Source organism: Chelonia mydas, chromosome 21, assembly GCF_015237465.2.
Source record: "Chelonia mydas isolate rCheMyd1 chromosome 21, rCheMyd1.pri.v2, whole genome shotgun sequence".
Lineage (NCBI taxonomy): Eukaryota > Metazoa > Chordata > Testudines > Cheloniidae > Chelonia > Chelonia mydas.
In genome coordinates, this window is record NC_051261.2 from 9,305,509 (window position 1) to 9,324,210 (window position 18,702).

Here is an 18,702-nt window from a genome sequence, read left to right on the forward strand (position 1 = left end):
CACACAAAAAACCCAACAAAAAATAAAACCCAAGACAACATGGAAAAATGGAATAATCTCCAAGCAAAACCAATGAGAGATACCAGAAGAGCGCCCTAATTTACAGAAAGGGGTTCTAAACTTTCTGGGCTCTTCCCTGCCCAGAATAATGCCATTAGAGAAAAAGGAACCAACAACAGAAAAAACCCATGGTAGTAAGTTGAAAACCAGTATATATATCTCTCAATATATACAGACACACACACTTCTGCCACACCTTGCGTTTGGTCCTTTAACCCTCCCACCCCTGCATTGACCGTGTTTTGAGGTAACGGACATCGAACTTTAAAAATTCAATGGGTGAAAAGAAACCACCCCCACTTAAGTACTGTACGTCGTTTGGGTGAAACGCAAGAGAAGGTTTGTGTGGTATTTATTGTACCTTAATTATACACAACTCTGGGAAAAGGCTAGGCCAGGCAACGAGGGGTAAGAGAATGAAATAAAATTACCCCTGAGTATCAAACTGGACACATTTAATGTGACACAAACACTTAATGCTGCTTGAACGATTGGGGCAAACGAAAAACAGGAGAGCTTGGAGCTGTAGGATATTCCAAACCTGCACAGAGTTTAAAAAACCCTTTATATTTATATATATTTATATATAATTTATATAGTGCTCTTCTGAGCCAGATCATGGCATAACAACATACAAGGACACACATTATGGTTGACGAGCAGAGAAAAAAGCAGCACAAGCCAGTTGCTTTTTGGTAACAGTACTTGTGTGCATCCTGCGGGCAGCTGCATATGTGTGTTTTGCATACAGTGTTTTTTTGTTTGTTTGTTTTTAAGTAACATCATCAAACTAGTAAAGTAATAATAATGAAATTGAACTTTTTTGGCTTATCTAGAATGAGGTGGCAACATGCCACGGGCCTACCAACTTTCAGGATCAGGCTAATGCTTTGGCAAGGCTGTAACACAAGGACAGTGCCAGGAGATAGACAATGGTGATCTCGGAGAGGAAATTACAGCTTTGGTACCCACTGTGTCGCAGATACATTGGACAGGGTGTGTCCGTGTTCTGTGCACACATCTTTGGGTGGGTGTTTATTCCCAAGAATACAGGATCACATTTTGCCCCATTTCTATAGCTTGATATGGGTCTGTTAAGGAGGAGTGTTGTCCACCCCCAAAGTAATGTCTGCTACAGCCTTATCTACGCTGAAAAAAAAAAAAACCAACCACATTTTATTAGAGCTAACATGAGATTAAGCCCACAGGGTTGTCACTCACGCTGGTGTAACTGTGCAGACTTTACTGGAGTTACTCTGGATTTACACCACTGTAACTAATTTCAGCATCTGCAGTGTAGACAAAAAGACGTTGGGCCACATCATCAGATGGCGTACATCCGCATAGGTCCACTGACTCTTTGCCTACCTGAGCGCTAAGTCATGTTAGTTAACATGTTCTAACATGATGCAGTTTCTCGGGGCAGACAAACCATAAGGTGGATGCATCTGTTCTAGGAACTCCCATCTTTCTTGGCACTGGGCATCTCAGTTGGGAAGCCCCTCTTTGTTCAATTCCAGATCCGATTTTCAGGGGCACTGCAGCTCCCACCGGCTCCAGATAGAGCGTTTTCAGAGTGCTCCATGCCTCGAAAAATCATCATATCCTAAATATCGAGTGGAAACTGGCATGTAGTTTAGTGCCAGCCAGTTTCAGGTGTGCTTTTTTCAAGGGGGGTTTGGAATTTCACTAAACAGAGCCTCAAAACTATTTTCATACAATTATTTTGGGGGGAAAAAGTTCAAAGAGCACGAGAAAGTGAAATGGACCATAAACAGAAAGTAAAAAAGGCAGCAGGCCAGTTTCACCCGTCAAGCTGAATGAAGTGCCAATATCAATATACGAACAGCATCAATGATGAAAAAAGGTACCAGATTTTGAAACTCCCTTTCGAAATTTAATCATTAAAAGGAGGAGGGGAGAAGGGACGGGGACAGACTAATTAGACTCACTGGAATCCATACATGGGAACCTTCTTGACAGCAACTCTTTAAGGAACACGCTCACATTTCGATGAAGGTGGCATGAAAGTCACAACTCTTAACCAGCAAATGTGCAGCCCATGATAGAGACATGGCTTTTTAAAATCCAATTGCAACTTGAGATTCTGAAGCAGGCCACACCTATAGGGAGCTAGGAGACAGGAAATCTCTTCGTCTACAGCTTAATGAACACAAGAGCCTGTTTGGAGGCTAGATCTTGCCACTTGATCTGTGCAGGCAAACCCATGAGGTCATGTGAAACCTTGTTAATTTCCTTGTGACACAGAGGCTGGGGCGCAGACCCAGATGCAACATCTGCTCCTTGGAGAAACATCAAAAGTCATGCTTGTTCCAGGGCATCTTTGCTCCACAGGGATAGTACTGCGTTGGTGACGCATCCAAATGTTACAGGGAGTGACGTGAAACTCAGACAGCGCTATGAGATGAGGCAAGATAACCACATCTCCCCAATGAGCGACTATTTAAAATAAAAGCAAACAAACAAAGGAAAAAGAAAGGAAAGATTGTTCTGCCGGAGCTGGGAAAAAATGCCTCGCGCTCACAGAAACACATCCGCTTTCGGGGTAGGTTTTCCCCAGGTCACACAACGGCCTCTTCTGACTTCTCACAAAGATGTCCCACCATGTGCTGTCCATGCAAGCGGATTTCTCAGGAGAGCCCAAGCAGGGATTTTACACTCTCTCTCTCTCTCTCTCACACACACACACACACAAAATACCAACTTCTGTCTTTGAGGCAGTTAGAGGATTTTTTTTTTTTAAACCCTTGATGTGCTGTTTTAAAGCTACAGTCAGTTGCACAGGATGAAGAGCCGCTGTGGCACTGGGCCCGCAGCGGGCTAAGGATCACCCTCGGAAATGAGCATTTGATAGAATGTCTCCGTGGCCTGTCACAATGCTTAGTAGCCTTACTGGGAATACCTGCACAGGTGATATTTCCCAACGCAAACCCCATTAAGGGTCTGATCCTGCTCTTATTAAGGACAGTAGAAGGGTTCCCATTGATGTAAAAAAAAACAGGATCAGGACCCTAAGAAATGGTTAGATTTGGGGTCTGACTTGATGCTAGAGAGAAGCCCTATTTAGACTTTCATGGTGGGGCCAGGCAGCCTGGCTTGAGACGCAGCAATGCATGCTGGGACCTGTGGTCTCCAGGTATACCTCTGCATATTGAAAGTGACTGGAGCCTGCTTCCATTTTAGTCACATGAAGGGTCTCATCCAAAGCCTGTTTAAATTAATGGGGCTTTTCCTATTTGCTTCAATGGGCTTTGGATCAGGTCCTACTGCTCCTGACAAGATGTCAATGCGCCCCACTCCGCTGGGCAACGGGCAGGCACTGCTGCTTTAGAGTGCGGCCGTGAGCACAACAAATCCACCTTTGCCCAAACCTCTCCTGACTGGCTTGCGAGGTTAGCGCTATCCCCCAAGGATTGGCATGTTCCCTTAGCCTTTGGTTTAACCCGCTCGAGGTGAACAAACTCAGAGTGGCAGAGGCTTTGGTTTAAACAGAGAATTCTACTTTGAAAGAGAGAGGACTCCCTCGAGTGGGGACGGTTACAGGTCAAATCCTCACCACCCTGACTGCACAGTACGAAGAGCCACCATATTAATACACCCACGTCTGCACTGGGCCCCGCAGAACCAGCTGTGGGTGCCCAGTGCGCACAATGGATATTGTACCAGGCAAAATATTAAATAAAAAGGAGAACAAGTAGAGACAGAGGTGACCGTGCCAGGAATATGGTTTCAGCTTGAAAGGACAATAAAACAACCGCGGTGGCAGAGAGAGAAACTCCGGAAGAAAACAGTGCTGAAGTTTAAGCTCCCAAACCTGGTGCGATCGGTTTACAAAGGAACCAACCGGCCAACGCATCCAATGCGGGACACATTCCGAGCGGAACGGCAGCGTGTCTCGTGGACCTGGGCTCGCACTGCTCTGAAGTATCTCAAGTGCTGACAATGCTCGCCGCATCCTCAAGAGAAGCTACAATGAGCTCTCGGCCAAACTGGCTGCCCAAAGCAAACGGGAATCTCTGCTAGAGAGCAAAGAAAGAGAGAGAAAGGATCCCTAATACTTTGGGGGATACAAAATAAAGGGGAAAAAATAAGCCCTTTTTGAAATAAAAGAAGCATCCCCAAAAATGAAGCAAAATCCCCAGGGAAAATCTGGATGTATGCAGCAAAGGCAACCGCTGAGGGGTTTGGGGTTGAAATGAGGGGGTTACAAAGATCTATAACAGACAAGGGTCAGAGACATGAGACAATAGCAAGAGATGGCACCCTGGAGACAGATGAAATGGGAGCCATCCCCAAGCCCTTCTAGCACACCCTTTGTTGAGAACACAGAAATACAGCAGTAATGCACAATTCCGGTCTACCTTCATAAAAATGTACACACAGCACCTGTAAACTTTGGTTTAAAACAATAACTTAAAAGTCAAAGTCATGGAAAGGGAAAAAGCTCTGCGGGCCTCTCTTTTTTGGCTGGCAGATGGGACAGAGCAAAGTGAACGTGTACACACACACACACACACACACACAAAAGAAGTTAAAAGGAAAAGTTTTGGTTTATGCTTCTGGCCCAGGAAAAAGTCTTTGGTCAACAGTTACGCCAATTGCAAAACAGCCTGTACAGGGAGCTGGGGAGGGATTTAAGAGCAATCTCAAGCTGAAGAGAATAGGCCAGGTGTGTGTGTGGGGGAACCTAATTAGCTTCTCAAAGGTCCCTATTCCCTAGCTATCTCTGGAATGGAATTGTGCCCGAAGGAATGCAGAGAAGCCTGGGAGGGGAGCTGAGGTTTTATTCTCAGTTTCTACACTTCATCAGCAGGTTGTCTATCAAACATGGTCACCTTTGTATTTTTACAATGGGGGGAGGCCTGGGGATCAAGCTTGCTTCGCATGGCTATTAGTCTGCCTGGAGGGCTCCAAACAAGTAGCTGGAGACTGACTGGTATTAGGAATTCTACTGCCTTCTTCCATTAGCTGCCACCCTTCTGGAACTGCCCCTCCCACTCTTGCCTTTCCCCACAGGTGTGAAGGACTCTTTCTCTGTAAGGCATCTTCTCCCCCTTTACCCTCCAGACAGAACTTTCCAATCTCTCTGCAGTTTCAGAGAGACGTGACTGGGAAGCTGTGGAATGGGGGGAAACTCGTCTGTTCAGGGGAGACATCTAGTGTGGGCTCTGGGGAATGCCAGCAGCGATTCTGATCTGGGACTGTGGCATTTCTTCCATGAATTCCAGCTGCAAGAATAAAAGAGACTGGTTTTCACTCCCCCGCCCCAGACTTTGTCTAGACTGGATACATCTCCATTGTAAAGCAGTCAGAACATAGGTTTCTGTGACACAGAATTTAACAGAGAGGGTGAGGAGAAGGGAGATTCTGGTGCGAGGTGGATAATTTTCGTAGGTTACTGTGGGGAATCCAGCTGCTCGCTGATCTTAAATAGCCATTCACGACTTTGAAAACGGGAGCGCAAAGTTGACCAAAAAGCTGGGTTATCTATAGGCTGATGCTCAACAAGTGCTTTTAAAAAGCAGGGGCCAATGGTGTGAAGCGGATAACACGTGGCAGTTAGATAGCACTTTCCCATTTTAGGATCTCCAAGAGCAGCAATAGCAAAGCATGGGGATCCGAGTTCTAAACTCTCGTCTGGTCCCTTGCTCATGGATGGGCAGGGAATACAGTGGGTGGGAATTACTAGTGTCACTCTCCAATGACCCCTCTGGTCAATACTGGAATCACCCTGACTGGTTCTGGGAAGGGATTCATCCGTTTTGCTTGACTGGATGGTCAGCTGTTGCTCTATTAGGCAGCAGAGAGGGCAGGGAATTCTGGGTCCCAGCTGCTGGTGGAAGGAGACTCTAAAGGGATTTAACAGGAAGGACAGATAGACGGAAGGATTTGTGACACCTAATCTGGAGGCCTCTTCTGGAACGATTCAGTCTGGGCTGTACGGAGGGACCGAGCGCCAGCTGCTACCCACCTACCTCAGCAGAAGACAAGGGGCTGGAGTGGGGAATCAGGCTATAGAGAAGGGGTTGTCGTATATTCTTGGTTTACCGCGTGTCCATTTCTGTACATGCTGCCTCGGGTGCTTTGTATTTGAATCACATCATACAGGAGCGGATACTCTGCATGGGGCCCGTCTGGAGGGATCCCAGCTAAAAGCTTGCGAGTGGGTGGAGAAGGGGGGATCCGAAAGCACCAGCTGCCATTAAGGAGCCGGGGGGAGGGGGGAGAGGGGAAATGGGGATGGAGAGGGAGGTATAGTTATGTCCAACCCATTTCCTTCATGTGATCCTTGTCAATCCCCCAGCATCCTCCCCAGCCCTGACCCCGCTTGCCCCAGGCTGAGGGCACTTCCCTCGTGAACTGTGACTCCATCTTGCATTCTTAAAGGGGAAAGACTGCAAAGCGAGACAAAAACCGAGTTACAGGGAGCACCGAGTTATTTGCCACAAGCCCCTGGAGCAGGGTTGGGTGCGAGAGAGGATTGATTCGACAGAGAAATCACTTTCAATTATACCCTGCCGATTTTTGAAACGGGGATATAAAGAGCAGGCCAGGGTTTTAGCTCCATCCAGACATGCTGGAGTGGGAGAGGTTATTCGTGGGGCAGAGCATGGTGAGGGGAGATTTTGGGCAAGCTTAGATCTGGATCCAAACTGTGAGCAGCTGGGTACCATGATCACCCAGAATGCATCATTCTGTGATGTCCCTCAATGGCACATGGTGTCTGCGACAGGAGAGTGTAGGAGAACCAGCACCGAGAGGAACTTTAGAACACGTTAAAACGTGCGTTGCCATGCCGACTGCCACTTGCGGCTTGCATCAGTAGGAGCCATTGGGTGTCTGGAGCTGCACTTAATTCTGCATTCAGCTTGGCTTCTGCAATTTGCCTTTAGGAGATGGAAGGGAGGGGAGGGTTGGGTGTGAGGGAGAGAAAGGCTGAGGTGAGGCAAGAACCAGACAGGGGTGCTGTGCTGGCTTTGGTGACAAGCTCCTTTGCTGAGATAAGCTCCTCGGGGTAAATCCACTGGCCTGAAAGAGCTTGGAGAAAGTCCCAGAGGAGAAGCAAGTCTGCTCTGGAGATGCACCAGGAGACTAAACCCTCTCAAAAAACACACCCACCTGCCTCCATCTCCCAACACTCCCCAAACAGGATCCAATCCTATAACCAGACAGTTCAGCTTGCCAAAGTCTCATTGGTGCTGGGGGGTGGGTAGCAACGTCCCATCCAGGAGGCTGGACAGAGGAACCTTTGGAAGTTTGCTGCTTTCTGCAAAGAGAAAAGCCCTTGGGCAGTGTGACGTGAGGTAACAAATACACAAATAACCAACCGACAAAAATCAAGGGGGAGAGAAGGGGTTTGGTGTTTGGATTTTTTTTTCTTTTTTTTTTGGCATTAATACCTTCTGTTCACCTGAACTATGGACCTTCTATCCCTAAAAATCTTTTGGTATCTTCCTGTCTTGACAAAAAACAGCTTGTGCCCAGTTCGCCATGGCTCTGGGCCCAGGTCTCTGACATGGCGAGGTGGCGGGACTGCAGGCTGCCCACTGTCCAAGCCAGTGGGCTAACTGGAGCCAAGTGCCTGGGTCCAGCTCGGCTCTGTCTGACCACAGCGGAGGAAGGACCCCACGGCTACCTTACAGTACGTATTGCTTTAGGATTGTCCTGGTCAGCTCAGGTGGCCGAGCTCCTGATTTGATTCATAGAGCCGAGCCAGTCCCCACGCCCGCTCCTTTTGATTCTGCTGTCTTGTCCCGCTCAGCTTCACTAATAAGAACCAGCACACGCGACAACCCAAGCCAGGATGGCCCAGGGGACGTCTCTTCCATTCACCGCCCTTTCCTTAAATGCCCTGCCCTTGGGAAGGGAAGAGGGAGGCTTCACAAAGCAGGCACTGCTCAGTGTTTCACCCCATGAGAACTTCATCGACACAGAATGGGGACGGAAGGGGAGCTGGGAGGAGGAGGAGGAACCAGATACGTTGTTCGGCAGAGATGGGCTCAAGTCTTTCCCTGAATTCAAACTGGCATTCGGCCCTCGTTTCGATCTCTGATGCCCGGGCCCTGCTGCTGTCCTTCCAACATTTCCACCACACAAGACGGGGCGGGAGAGATGTCCTTTCTTCATTGTCAAGGGGAACAAAACTCAAGGGCAGAATATCCGCCCCTGCTGTGGAGTGTTTGAGTTTGTCTGGGTAAAGTGGACCGCCACCATGATGCTACCATGCCACTGTAGAGCAGGGCAGAGAGGGAACAGGCGTCGGGAAGGAGGGAGATAAACCCAGGTTGGCTATTCTGTTCTCCAAGTGGTTTAGCATTTGGCGGTAAGACCCGCTCGAGGCAGCAGCGTGATGGGGCTGCATAAGGTTACACCAAGCTCAGGCTCCTATGGACACAACCAGTTCTTTTCCTCCATAGCCAGGAAAGGAACCAAGATGGGGACGAGCGGAACTTCCAGGCCAGCCACCGGGTGGGTATCTGCAGGTGGCATCTGTGAGGTGAAAAGTTTCTCCTAGTGCAAAGCCCGCTGAGGGGGAGAATGACTGGTGGGTTCCTGGCATCACAGATGATTTCTTCCAAAGGGGCGGTGGCGGTGGGGTGGGGGGAACGTTCACGGAGGGGTGTAGCTCGGACGTTGCCTCCGCTGCGCGGAACGTTGCTTGGGGAGAACCTCGCATGGAACAGAGTAGTCCCATCACCACTGGAAAAGCCCAGAGCACGGACCGAGACTCACCAAAATACCGAGAAAACCAACGTGACAGGAGGCGCCTTCCTTTTGCCATGAAGCTGGAAAACGGGGGGAGGGAATAAGGAGAAATTTTCGGACAGAAACAACCTACCATCCTCGTTCACCAATCACTAACCAAAGGGAGAAGGATTGTTTTTTTTTTTTGTTTCTCTGCACGTCCCCCATTGTGGGAGTCTGTTAAGAGTCACCGGGACGGGGCTGGGAGGGTCTGGGGGAGGAGGGACGTGCCTTCAGCAACAGGTTGCACCGAAGAAACCCTTTTTGCTTTGTCAGGTTAACGCCGAAGGTCACCTTGAGGAGATGGGAGCCGATGCTTGGTCTCCGCCGGGGTGGGGGTAGGGGCGAAGTGCTTGCCCCTAGGTGAGGAGGGAGAGCCCTTAAGACAAGTCTTCCACCGGCAGCTCCTCCTCCAGGTCCCTGTCCTCTGGGATCGTCACATTCTGATTGGTGGTAGCCATGAGAGAGATGGGCCTGCTGTCGTCCTCCGCCTCGGCAGGTTCTTCCTTCACGTGGACTTGATGGCTGAAGGGAGACAAGGGGAGTTGAAGCTTAAAGCCTGTGCTGAGGGAGTGAGATGGTTTGGGGGATGAGGGATAGGGCCTGTTTAGCCTCCGGCAGTCACTGCTGTGACCAAAGGCGGTTACCCTCCAACTATTGTTCCATGGCCTGTATGAGATGAGGTGGCAACACCCTAAAACCCCCACAACTGGCACACTTTGACACAGAGGCTCATCTCCCCCATCCAGAACAGGTGCCCCTCCCAGCTGGGGAAGAGACCCAGGAGCAGAGAGAAGCATGCACTGCCATTGCCCGGGCTGAATGAGCTCTGTGGACGGCCAGAGGCCTCCAGTGTCCAGAGCTGTCAATCCGGCACCACTCACCAGCCCTACGTTCACTTGAAGTCCCTCAGAGCTCTACACTAGGATCCTGGCTCTGCTCAATAACTGCAGAAACGGACCCAAAGCAAAACCTTACCCCCGATCCCTCCTGCACGCAGGCATTCCAACACCGAGTTCTGCGGCATGGGCCCCTATCGATCCACGCCCTGCTCCTCCCTGTCCTCTTGGCTTACGGAGTTTCATAAAAGCTTCCGATGTCTCCCCTTCCCCCAGCTTTGCGTTCCCACCTTCCTCCTGTGGCGTCCACGGCTGCGACGGTGGCCGGAAAGCACCCAGGAACCGCCGCTCACCTGTACTGCTGCGGGGAAAGCCGGGGGCTGCTGCTGCCGTTGACTTGTTCCACGGTGCTGCTCACGTCGTCGTGGCCGATGTGCAGCATGCCGCTGGTGGAGCTGGTGTTGATCATGGTGGGGCTGTTCAGGAGGGGGAAGTTGCTCTCTGCCAGGGCTGCCTGTAACAGAGGGACAGAGAGCAGGTGAATCATAGAATATCAGCGTTGGAAGGGACCTCAGGAGGTCATCTAGTCCAACCCCCTGCTCAAAGCAGGACCAATCCCCCAATTTTTGCCCCAGATCCCTACATGGCCCCCTCAAGGATTGAACTCACAACCCTGGGTTTAGCAGGCCAACGCTCGAACCCCTGAGCTATCCCTCCCCTCTGATAGCAACACCGTACGACAGCGGCACAGCAGGGCTGGCCAACGACACACGAGTTTGGGCGCCGTGTGGAGAACAGCTAGACGAAGGCTACGTAGAAGCTGGCCATGCCATGCCCCACCTTGGCTGCCATCCATTAACAGCTGCTCCCCAACCTACCACGGGCCCAGGAAAGGGAGAGCAAGAGTCCGAGGGGCCAATGTCTCTGCGATGGGCAGGACGCTGGGGAGGCTAGGACGCCCAGCTTATTGGTAGCCAAGGAATAGGGAATCACTGGGGTTAGCGCACCTGGATCATCCAAGAGCAACCAATCGGGGGGCTCCTGTGTTATGGATCACGGGAGGTAGGGCTCTCAAATGATTGGTATTAAAGAACAACGTGTTCGAAGGGGTTCGCATTCGGGGGCTGACGGGTTACGGGATGACTGGTGTCAGTGATCCAATAGTGCAGGGTTCTCAAACGCCGTTGCACCGCAAACACTTTCTGACAACAAAAATTGCTACACAACCCCGGGTGGCGGGGGGAGAAGAGGGTGGCAAAGCTGAAGCCCCCAGTTGGGGGGGCCTGTAACTGAGCTCTGCCACCAAGAGCTGAAGCCCAAGGGCTTGGGCTTCGGCTCTGGGCAGTGGGGCTCAGGCTTCAGCCGCAGGTGGTGGGGCTCAAGCTTCAATCCTGGGCCCCAGGAAATCTAACACCAGCCCTGGCGACTGCGTTAAAATGGGGTCCGGACCCACAGTTTGAGAACCACTGCAATAGGGCAAGGTGTTAATAAACCCAGCTTAGTGGGGTGCATTTGATAGCTGCACTCCACGGTTTTCTCTTGCTGAGCAAAGTTGTGGGGTTTGTGGAGCGTGTCTCTCCTGGTTTGGTTTGGGCCATTGTACCACAGAAAAGCTCTGGCAAGGAGGAGAGGGTCTGGCAGGAGCAGAGGACAAGCCCAAGCTGACTGGTATCAGTGGAGGGGCCTTACCTGGTAGCTGGCATTAAGTGCTCCGTAACTGAGTCCTGAAATCATGTTTTTGACTAAAGTCGGACTCCTGCAAATGAGAAACAAAAAGAAGCATCTCTTAGCTCCTGGCCCAGGGAACGGCACGGTCAGAGATGGGGCTCCACTGCGGAGGGCAAAGCAATAGATTCCTGGCACTTCAACTTCCCCATGGCGCTGCCCTGCCCATGGGCCAGCCTGGACACATGCCCTGCTGCCAGCAGAGGGAGGCAGGTAAGGAATGAAGGATGGCCATTAGACATCTCACAATTTTACCATCTCTCCCTTGATCCACGCTGGGCTTGATCCATCGGAGCAAGCCCGGATCCGCTCGTGGCTTGTTCCTGCCACCGACAATTTTCGGATAAGGAAAGGGGGTTGGCCATCATTTTAAAGGACAGTCTTGCAGGCCTATACCCAGTCAATAACAGCATTTCCTTTACATTTTTGTCTCCTTCCCTCCCTCGTAGGTTTCTGTCTTTTTCCTCCCTTTGTTTGTCAGTTTCTTTCCACCCCATTTCTTTATCCCTATCACTCTTTTCCACCCCTTAATTCTCTTCCTCCCTTCTCCTCGTTTCTTTGTCTTGTCCTCTTCCCCTCGGTCTCTGCTTCTCTCCCCTCAGCCCTCCAGGAGGCTGCCAGAGGCAGAAGGAGATTAGCAGTCAAGCCCATGCCTCTGTCAGCAGCTCTTCCCTGACGGTGCCGGCAACAATGCCTTCACGCGGCTGGGGATTCTCTGCACGCTGCGCGGGTATGCACCCCGATGGGCTTGCACGGGTCAGCGTGGCTAAGCCCATGTACAAGCTGATGAATGCTCAAGTCGCACATTGGCAAGCGTGAGCACTGTGCATACGTGCCCGGCTGCGATGCACGAGGGGCTGAGCATGCTTGTGAGCAGTGCATAGGGTTTAGCTTCAGAAGCTGGGTGCATGCATGGGAAAGAGGCACGTTCAAGGAAGTGCCAGGGTGGGTCAGTACCAAAGCCTGGGTCTGAAGATCCCCGAGCTGTGGGGGTTTCTGATCCAGACTTGGCAGTTCAGGCCCCATCTCAGGGTTAGCAGGCTAAGGGGTGGATCGCTGAAAGAGCACATGGCAGGTGAGGCTTGTCGCGGTGGAAATCCTGGGGCGGCACGCTGCAATGATTCCTGTGTGATTGCATTCGTCTGCCACGCCTCCTCGCTAGTGCCCTGGAGGCAAGCTAGGATCCTGCCTTCGCAGCTGAGCTCCCCACAGAGGAGGTTCTCAGGGGCAGGCGGGCAAGAAGAAAAACCCACCCCGTCATCTTTGGTGGCCTTCGCTTTTGGTACTCGACTTCGTCTACCGTCCAGACGGCTCCCTTGACGTTCTCCACTCGCACAAAGCACTTGTGCAGGCTCAGATTGTGGCGCACGGCGTTCTGCAGAGGGGACAGAAGGGAGAATCAAAGCGGATGGAAGATATGCAGCAGACACCTCCCTGCCACCCACAGCCGGCTCTGTCAGCCAGTGCGCTCCTCCTCCCCTACAGCCCTGCTCACCAGCAACCGAGCCTCCCTCAAACCCACCTCCCGTGCTGATGGGTGGCTGGCAGCAGTAGGGGTGGGGAAGCTCTCAGCCAGCCACGTTCTGCTCAGCAGCTACTCAGGGCGGTCGGCCTGTGGGCGGGGGACAGAACTACACACGAACAGCGACCGCTGCGTAGAACCACACAGAGGCTGCTCTGGAAACAGCTCCCTCACACTGTATAAGTAGGGCGGACGGCAACCTACAGCACTTGCCGAGCTAGACAGTCCTACCGCTGGGATCGTCCTTAGCGCTGGGACGTTTGCCATCTCCGCCTGCGTGCTGGGCTGATCTGGGGGGCTTTACGTGACAGTAGCACTCATGAATAGCGTGGCACCGACAGCCCAGAGATGGAAGCCCTCCAGACACTGCTTGGCCAACGCCAGTACAGGTGTCTCCCACGCTGCATTTCTCCCCTCGGGACATCATCTCCAAGGAGGGGAGGGGGCGGCGGAAGGGGTTTAGTCTTCATGGCTACTTGAGGTGTTTGGGGATTTTGTTTCATGCCAGTTTGCGTGGGCACCTCCCCGCCAGCATCTGGCCTGAGAGCCATCCGAGATGGTAAATTCTAGTCACCGATGGCCTGCCCACCATAGCCCACTGCCGATCGCCGAGCCCCAAATGCGGTGCGCTCAGCTAGCCACCTGAGACAAGGAGAGTCACTCGCTGCCTCTGCCGACGGAAAGCGGCATCCCCCTCCGGGCCCCTCGCACTGAGGTGAGGAGTGGGCTTGGGGACAAGCCCCTATGCTATATCGCACCCCTCCAAGGCAGGCAGGCGGCACCCTTTCTGATACCCTGCCCAGATAGCCATCTTCGGACCTTCTATGGCCCCGTGACCCTGGCATCTCAGTCTTTAATGCATTTCTCATCACACCCCTGGGAGGCAGGGCAGGGCAAGAATCCCCCTTCAGCAGGTGGGGAGCTGAGAGGCACAGAGACTAATTGGCCTGCCCAAAGTCACACAGGAAGTGAATCATCAAGCAGGGAATGGACCCAAAGTCTCCTGAGTCCCAGGCGAATGCCCTAACCACCACACTCAGCACCGCCCTCTAGTCACATCCCTTAGAGGGAATATATGACCCCCCAGCCCCCTCAACAAAAGCATTTGCTGCATCTTACCCCAGCCAGGGAGAGGGGGAGGAGAGATGGCAGGCAGGGTCCTGCAGAAGGAATCCCCACCTCCCTACTTCTCTCATCTCAGCCAACCGGCCTGGGGATAAAACAGCCTCTCCCCCCTGACCCCATCCTTTTCCTTCCCAAGGCCCAGCAACCTCGATCCTGTGAGACTACCCAGCGCTCTGAGCTCCCACTTGCGCCAACAGGAGCTGAGGGTGCTCAGCTGGTGGTAAGTTGGGGCCCTCCACAAGTCTCGGCTCAGCCAAATCTTGAGCCACTGGCGGGTGGCGGAGGGAAAGGAAAGGCAGACGGGGACAGGGAAGGGGTGAGCTGCATCTGAAAGGCACACAAGAAGCAGTCGTCGCCACTCTGAGCTTGGAGACGCTTGGCAAAGCGGGCTTATTTTTTTTTTTTTAAAGTCCGTTCCTTCCCTTTTTCCTTTCTGTCGCCCATCTTTACATTTCTAAATGTAAAATAAAGAGACACACACGTAGGCAGACGGCACAGCCCCGAGAGACACCGGCTCCCCCTTTCCCCTTCCAACTCCCTGCCATTTGCTACTGCCCCTATTTCATTACCAATTTTAATTTGCCTCTAATTAAATCCTGTGTATTTTTCCGACTCACTTGCTAATCCATGAGGGAGGCAGGAGGCTGGAGTGGAATCTCTCCGAGCTATAATTACAAAGGGCCTAATCACGCCGGGGCTCTGCCTTTGAATAAATTTCCTTGCATTAAGGTTCTCAGATTCTCTGCCTTGCAAATGAGAATGACCCCAATTTCAGGAAGTTGGCCTCAGAGGGTTTTTTTTTTTTTTATTTCGAGTCCTGATTCGTGATGAGAGACTAATTCGTTACGCTAAAACATTAACAGCAATTTAAAAGGTCGAACGGGGGCCGCATAAACAAAGGAACCAGCCAAGACAACATGGCAAAAGGAGAGACAGGGACCGGGACCAAAACCCGCTCCCTGGAAAGTGTTACAGTTCCCGAAAACTCATCCAATTGGACCGTTTCCTCCTTTTTGCGTTAAAAAAAACCCAAAAATCAAACAAAAAGTATGACTCCTCCCCAAGCCCTGAACAAATGCATCCGCTCTTGCCAAAGCAACACCATTACCCGATACATCCAGTGTGGATGCTGGATCAGCAGCCTCTCTGCATTATTCTTATTTCTAGTGCGGCACTGCCTGGAGGTTCCAACTGAGATCAGGGCTTCATTGCGCTAGGCGCTGTACACACAACCAGTGGGAGACAGTGCCTGCCCTAAAACAGTTAAGGCATGGGAGAGAGGAAGGATTACTCCCTCTACTTCACAGATGGGGAACTGAGGCACAGAGAGATTAAAAGTAGCATTCTCAAAAGCACCGGGCATGTTTACACTGCATTTTAAAATCTGTGACAGTGAGTCTCCGTGCCGGTATCTACAGACTCGGTCTCATAAGGTTCACACTACAGCGCTAGAAACAGCGGTACAGACAGTGGGGCTTGGCCTCTGAAGCCTTGGAAGGGGTTACAGAGTCTACACAGCTGGTTTTCAGTCCTTTGTTGATCTGGGCTCGGAGGCTTGCCGCTGCAGCTTTTAAAGTGCAGTGTAGACGTACCCCTAACGTAAGCCAGCAACCGTTTCCTTAGGAAAATCAGACTTAGGGCCTTAGGAGAAAGTTGGTGGGACTTAAGTTTCTTGGCGACTTTTGAAAGTGCAGCTTAGGCTCCTAAGTCACTTTGGGTAAAATATTCAGAAGTGCCTAAGTGACTAGTCCAAGGTCACACAGGGAGTCTTGTGGCAGTACAAGAAATCGAACCCATCCCCTTCCGCAGCTGTGCCAACACTCATGGGAGAGGGTTCCCACTGGTGCCTCTCAGGTCTCATATGGCTGTTCCCACAAACAGGGGGAACACGCAGCAAGCTCGTGGCCACTGGCAAAGAAAAGCTTTGCCATTCTTATTAGAAACAAATGGGGGGGAGGGGGGAGAAAACGAGGGAGGTTCTTTCACTGGGGTTCCTTCCCTGAACTTGAGACCTTTGCCACAGACACCAAGCAAGGGGCTCGATCTGCGGCAAGCCAAGGTCCCCCTACTGGTTCAGGAGCCCCAAGACGTCGCTTTGGGAACCTCTCGCCCTCAGCTCTTCGGTACAGCGGCACGTCCCCCTGAAAGAGACTTTGACCAGGGGGGCTTTGATGAAGAGGAGTTTGGATGCTTGGAGCGGGATTTTTTTCCCTTAAGGTGTCACCTGGCAGATGGGATCTGCACTGGATCCCACTACCCTTCAACCCGTGCCCTCTGGCTAGCAAACAGAGCTTTTCCTTTAGCACACAGCAGAATGAATAAATCTCCTGGACAGCTCCCACCTCCTCCCTTCCTGTGTGTATTTGGGATTCCTCCTTCAAACAAAGACCAGATTAAAGGAGGGAGGCATAGCAAGGCCACAACCCTTATTAAAAAATAATACCCCGGCACTGTACAGTAATGACTCAGGAACCCAAATGTAAGCAGAATCCCACCATTACTGTACAATGCTGTCATGGGTGTGTGTGTATATATTAATAGGGGCATGAAGTGGGAGGAAAATGAATCAAAATCATTCGGAGGGCCAGGAGAGAGTGCTGAAGAATTGAATGGAAAATAAAAGAATTTTGTTTTGTTTTTTTAAAACTATTCTATGTAATTTAACAGAGAATTCTCTTCCTTGCTGTAGAATTCAACGGAATTCAAAATACCTCCAGATAGGATCGCATTCTCCATTCAGTGCGGCGGGATTTTAGGGTAGAACCCCATCACGGATTCATCCCTACTGACTTCAACAGGGGCTTTTCCATAAAGAAAATTCTGCTCTGGGGGATGCAGATATAAATCCACGCAAATCAATGGAGTACCCAGATCACGGGCTGAGAGTCGAATGGTGCCAAGGGATGCCACCTGAGATTAGGCCGCCCATTCTGCTAGGCGCTGTACAAACACATAAGGTATGTACAAAAAACCCCCATAGCAGCGAGTCTTAGAACCTGGGTCAACTGATTTGGCCGCATAAGGCTCACGCTTACGGGCTAAAAATAGCAGGGAGAGGACTGGTTTGGGCTGAAGTCTGGGCTCTCAGACCCACCTGCCCCCCTCACTAGATTTCAGAGCCCAGGCTCCAGCATGAGCCTGTACATCTAATCTGGAGCACAAGCCTGAATCAGCTGATCTGGGCTCTAAGATTCACTGACGTGGGTGGTTTGGTTTTTTTAAGCGTAAACGCACACATAGTGAGACACAGTCCCTCCCTGAACCCAGCTTTCCTGATTCCCAGGCCAATGCCCTAACCACTAGACCAGCCTGGTTCTCAACAGAAGCAGCTCCTTAGACAGTGACTTGCATGCAAATACATTTCAATGCAACATCGCACGGGTAGGAACGACGTGGCCCACCCAGGAACAGGTAAATCCTCTCTCACCGGAAAGCCTACCACGTCTATCTGGGTGCCACTCACGGCTGGAGCTCCCTTTTGTCTTCCACTGGACAAGGATCCAGATCCCAACACCTATAAAGCTGCATTTCAGGGCATAGCCCAGTGTCAGGGCTTGCCTGAATGGGCTCTTATAGGCGATGTCTACACAGCAGCACACATAGGCATATCTGACCGAGCTTTGATCGAGCTCGCTCGCTACAAATAGCGGTGAAGGTGCAGTGTCGCGGGCGCTGGCACGGGGTAGCTGTCGGAGTACGAGCCCAACCGATCCGACCTAGCACAGGACACTGTGGCTTCTCTGCTAGCCCACCAAAATAGCTCAGCCAAACCTAGCTCGGGGATGCCTACACATGCTGCAATCATGCGTCCTGACTGTAGTGTAGACGGGCCCACTGTGGCTGTTATAACACATGGGACTGCAGGCCAAGAGAGCAATAACCCCTTGGAAGTGCATGGCCCCGAGTCTTAATGGTTCTCTTGTGAAATGGACATTGGGATGGGTGAGGAAAGCCAGGTTGAGATATAAAAACCAACCTGGGCAGTTTATTGGCGGGGGGTCTGACATTGCCAGGTCTGGGCTCCTACAAGAGGTTAAACCACCCAGTGTTTTGAGTGCACCTTACCATGGAGTAAGGTCACACGCCTGCTTAGCCGGGCTGGTGTTGGGGTGCTGTTTGAGGTGGGGGGAGGTCTCTCCCGCCTCGTCTCAGATCCTCTGCTCTCAGGCAGCCTCCTTGCCTTATTGTGATGTGGCTTTTGCATTTCGACAGAGTATTTATTTAGTGCCAGGCTTGGCTGCTCTGTTTGCCTCTCATCTTTGCCTTGTCTAATGATGTTTGCTTTATGCCCCGGCCCTGATTTCCCTCCCAACCCCTGCCCCCACCCCATCACGCTCAAGATTTCTCTGCTGTTGCAGCTGCATGCACCGTCACGCCAAAACACGCCACTACCCCTTCCTCGCCTCTCACTTCCTTCCTTCTCTGTGCGCTTTGCACTTGCCCAGCGCCTCCTACCTGCTGATCAGCCGGGATTCTAGGAAAGAGGTGAAATGTCAGAGCTGGTTGGTGGGGGGAATTTAAGGGTTTTTATTATAATGTTTCCCCTCCAAAACAAGTTTTTTGCTTTTAAAGATTAAGACTTTTTTCCCCTCCCCCACTTCTGGCCCCGCTTCTTTTCAGGGGCAAAACGGAAAAAGAAAGACAGCAAAAAGGAGGAGGAAAAAG

At 51.4% G+C, this 18,702-nt stretch overlaps 1 protein-coding gene across 5 annotated transcripts in view; it reads right to left on the minus strand.

Moving 5' to 3' along the window:
- Positions 1-1,703: 1,703 nt before the first annotated feature.
- FOXP4 (forkhead box P4) overlaps positions 1,704-18,702 on the minus strand; it is a 138,430-nt gene continuing 121,431 nt past the window's right edge. For all 5 annotated transcript variants that reach the window (XM_037884875.2, XM_037884871.2, XM_043533477.1 and 2 more), the window contains 4 exons: positions 12,644-12,765; positions 11,355-11,421; positions 10,019-10,179; positions 1,704-9,351 (listed from right to left, as the gene is read on the minus strand). In XM_037884875.2, coding sequence (XP_037740803.1) covers positions 9,207-9,351; positions 10,019-10,179; positions 11,355-11,421; positions 12,644-12,765 — 495 coding nt within the window. In that variant the 3' untranslated portion in view covers positions 1,704-9,206. The remainder of the gene's footprint in view (positions 9,352-10,018; positions 10,180-11,354; positions 11,422-12,643; positions 12,766-18,702) is intronic.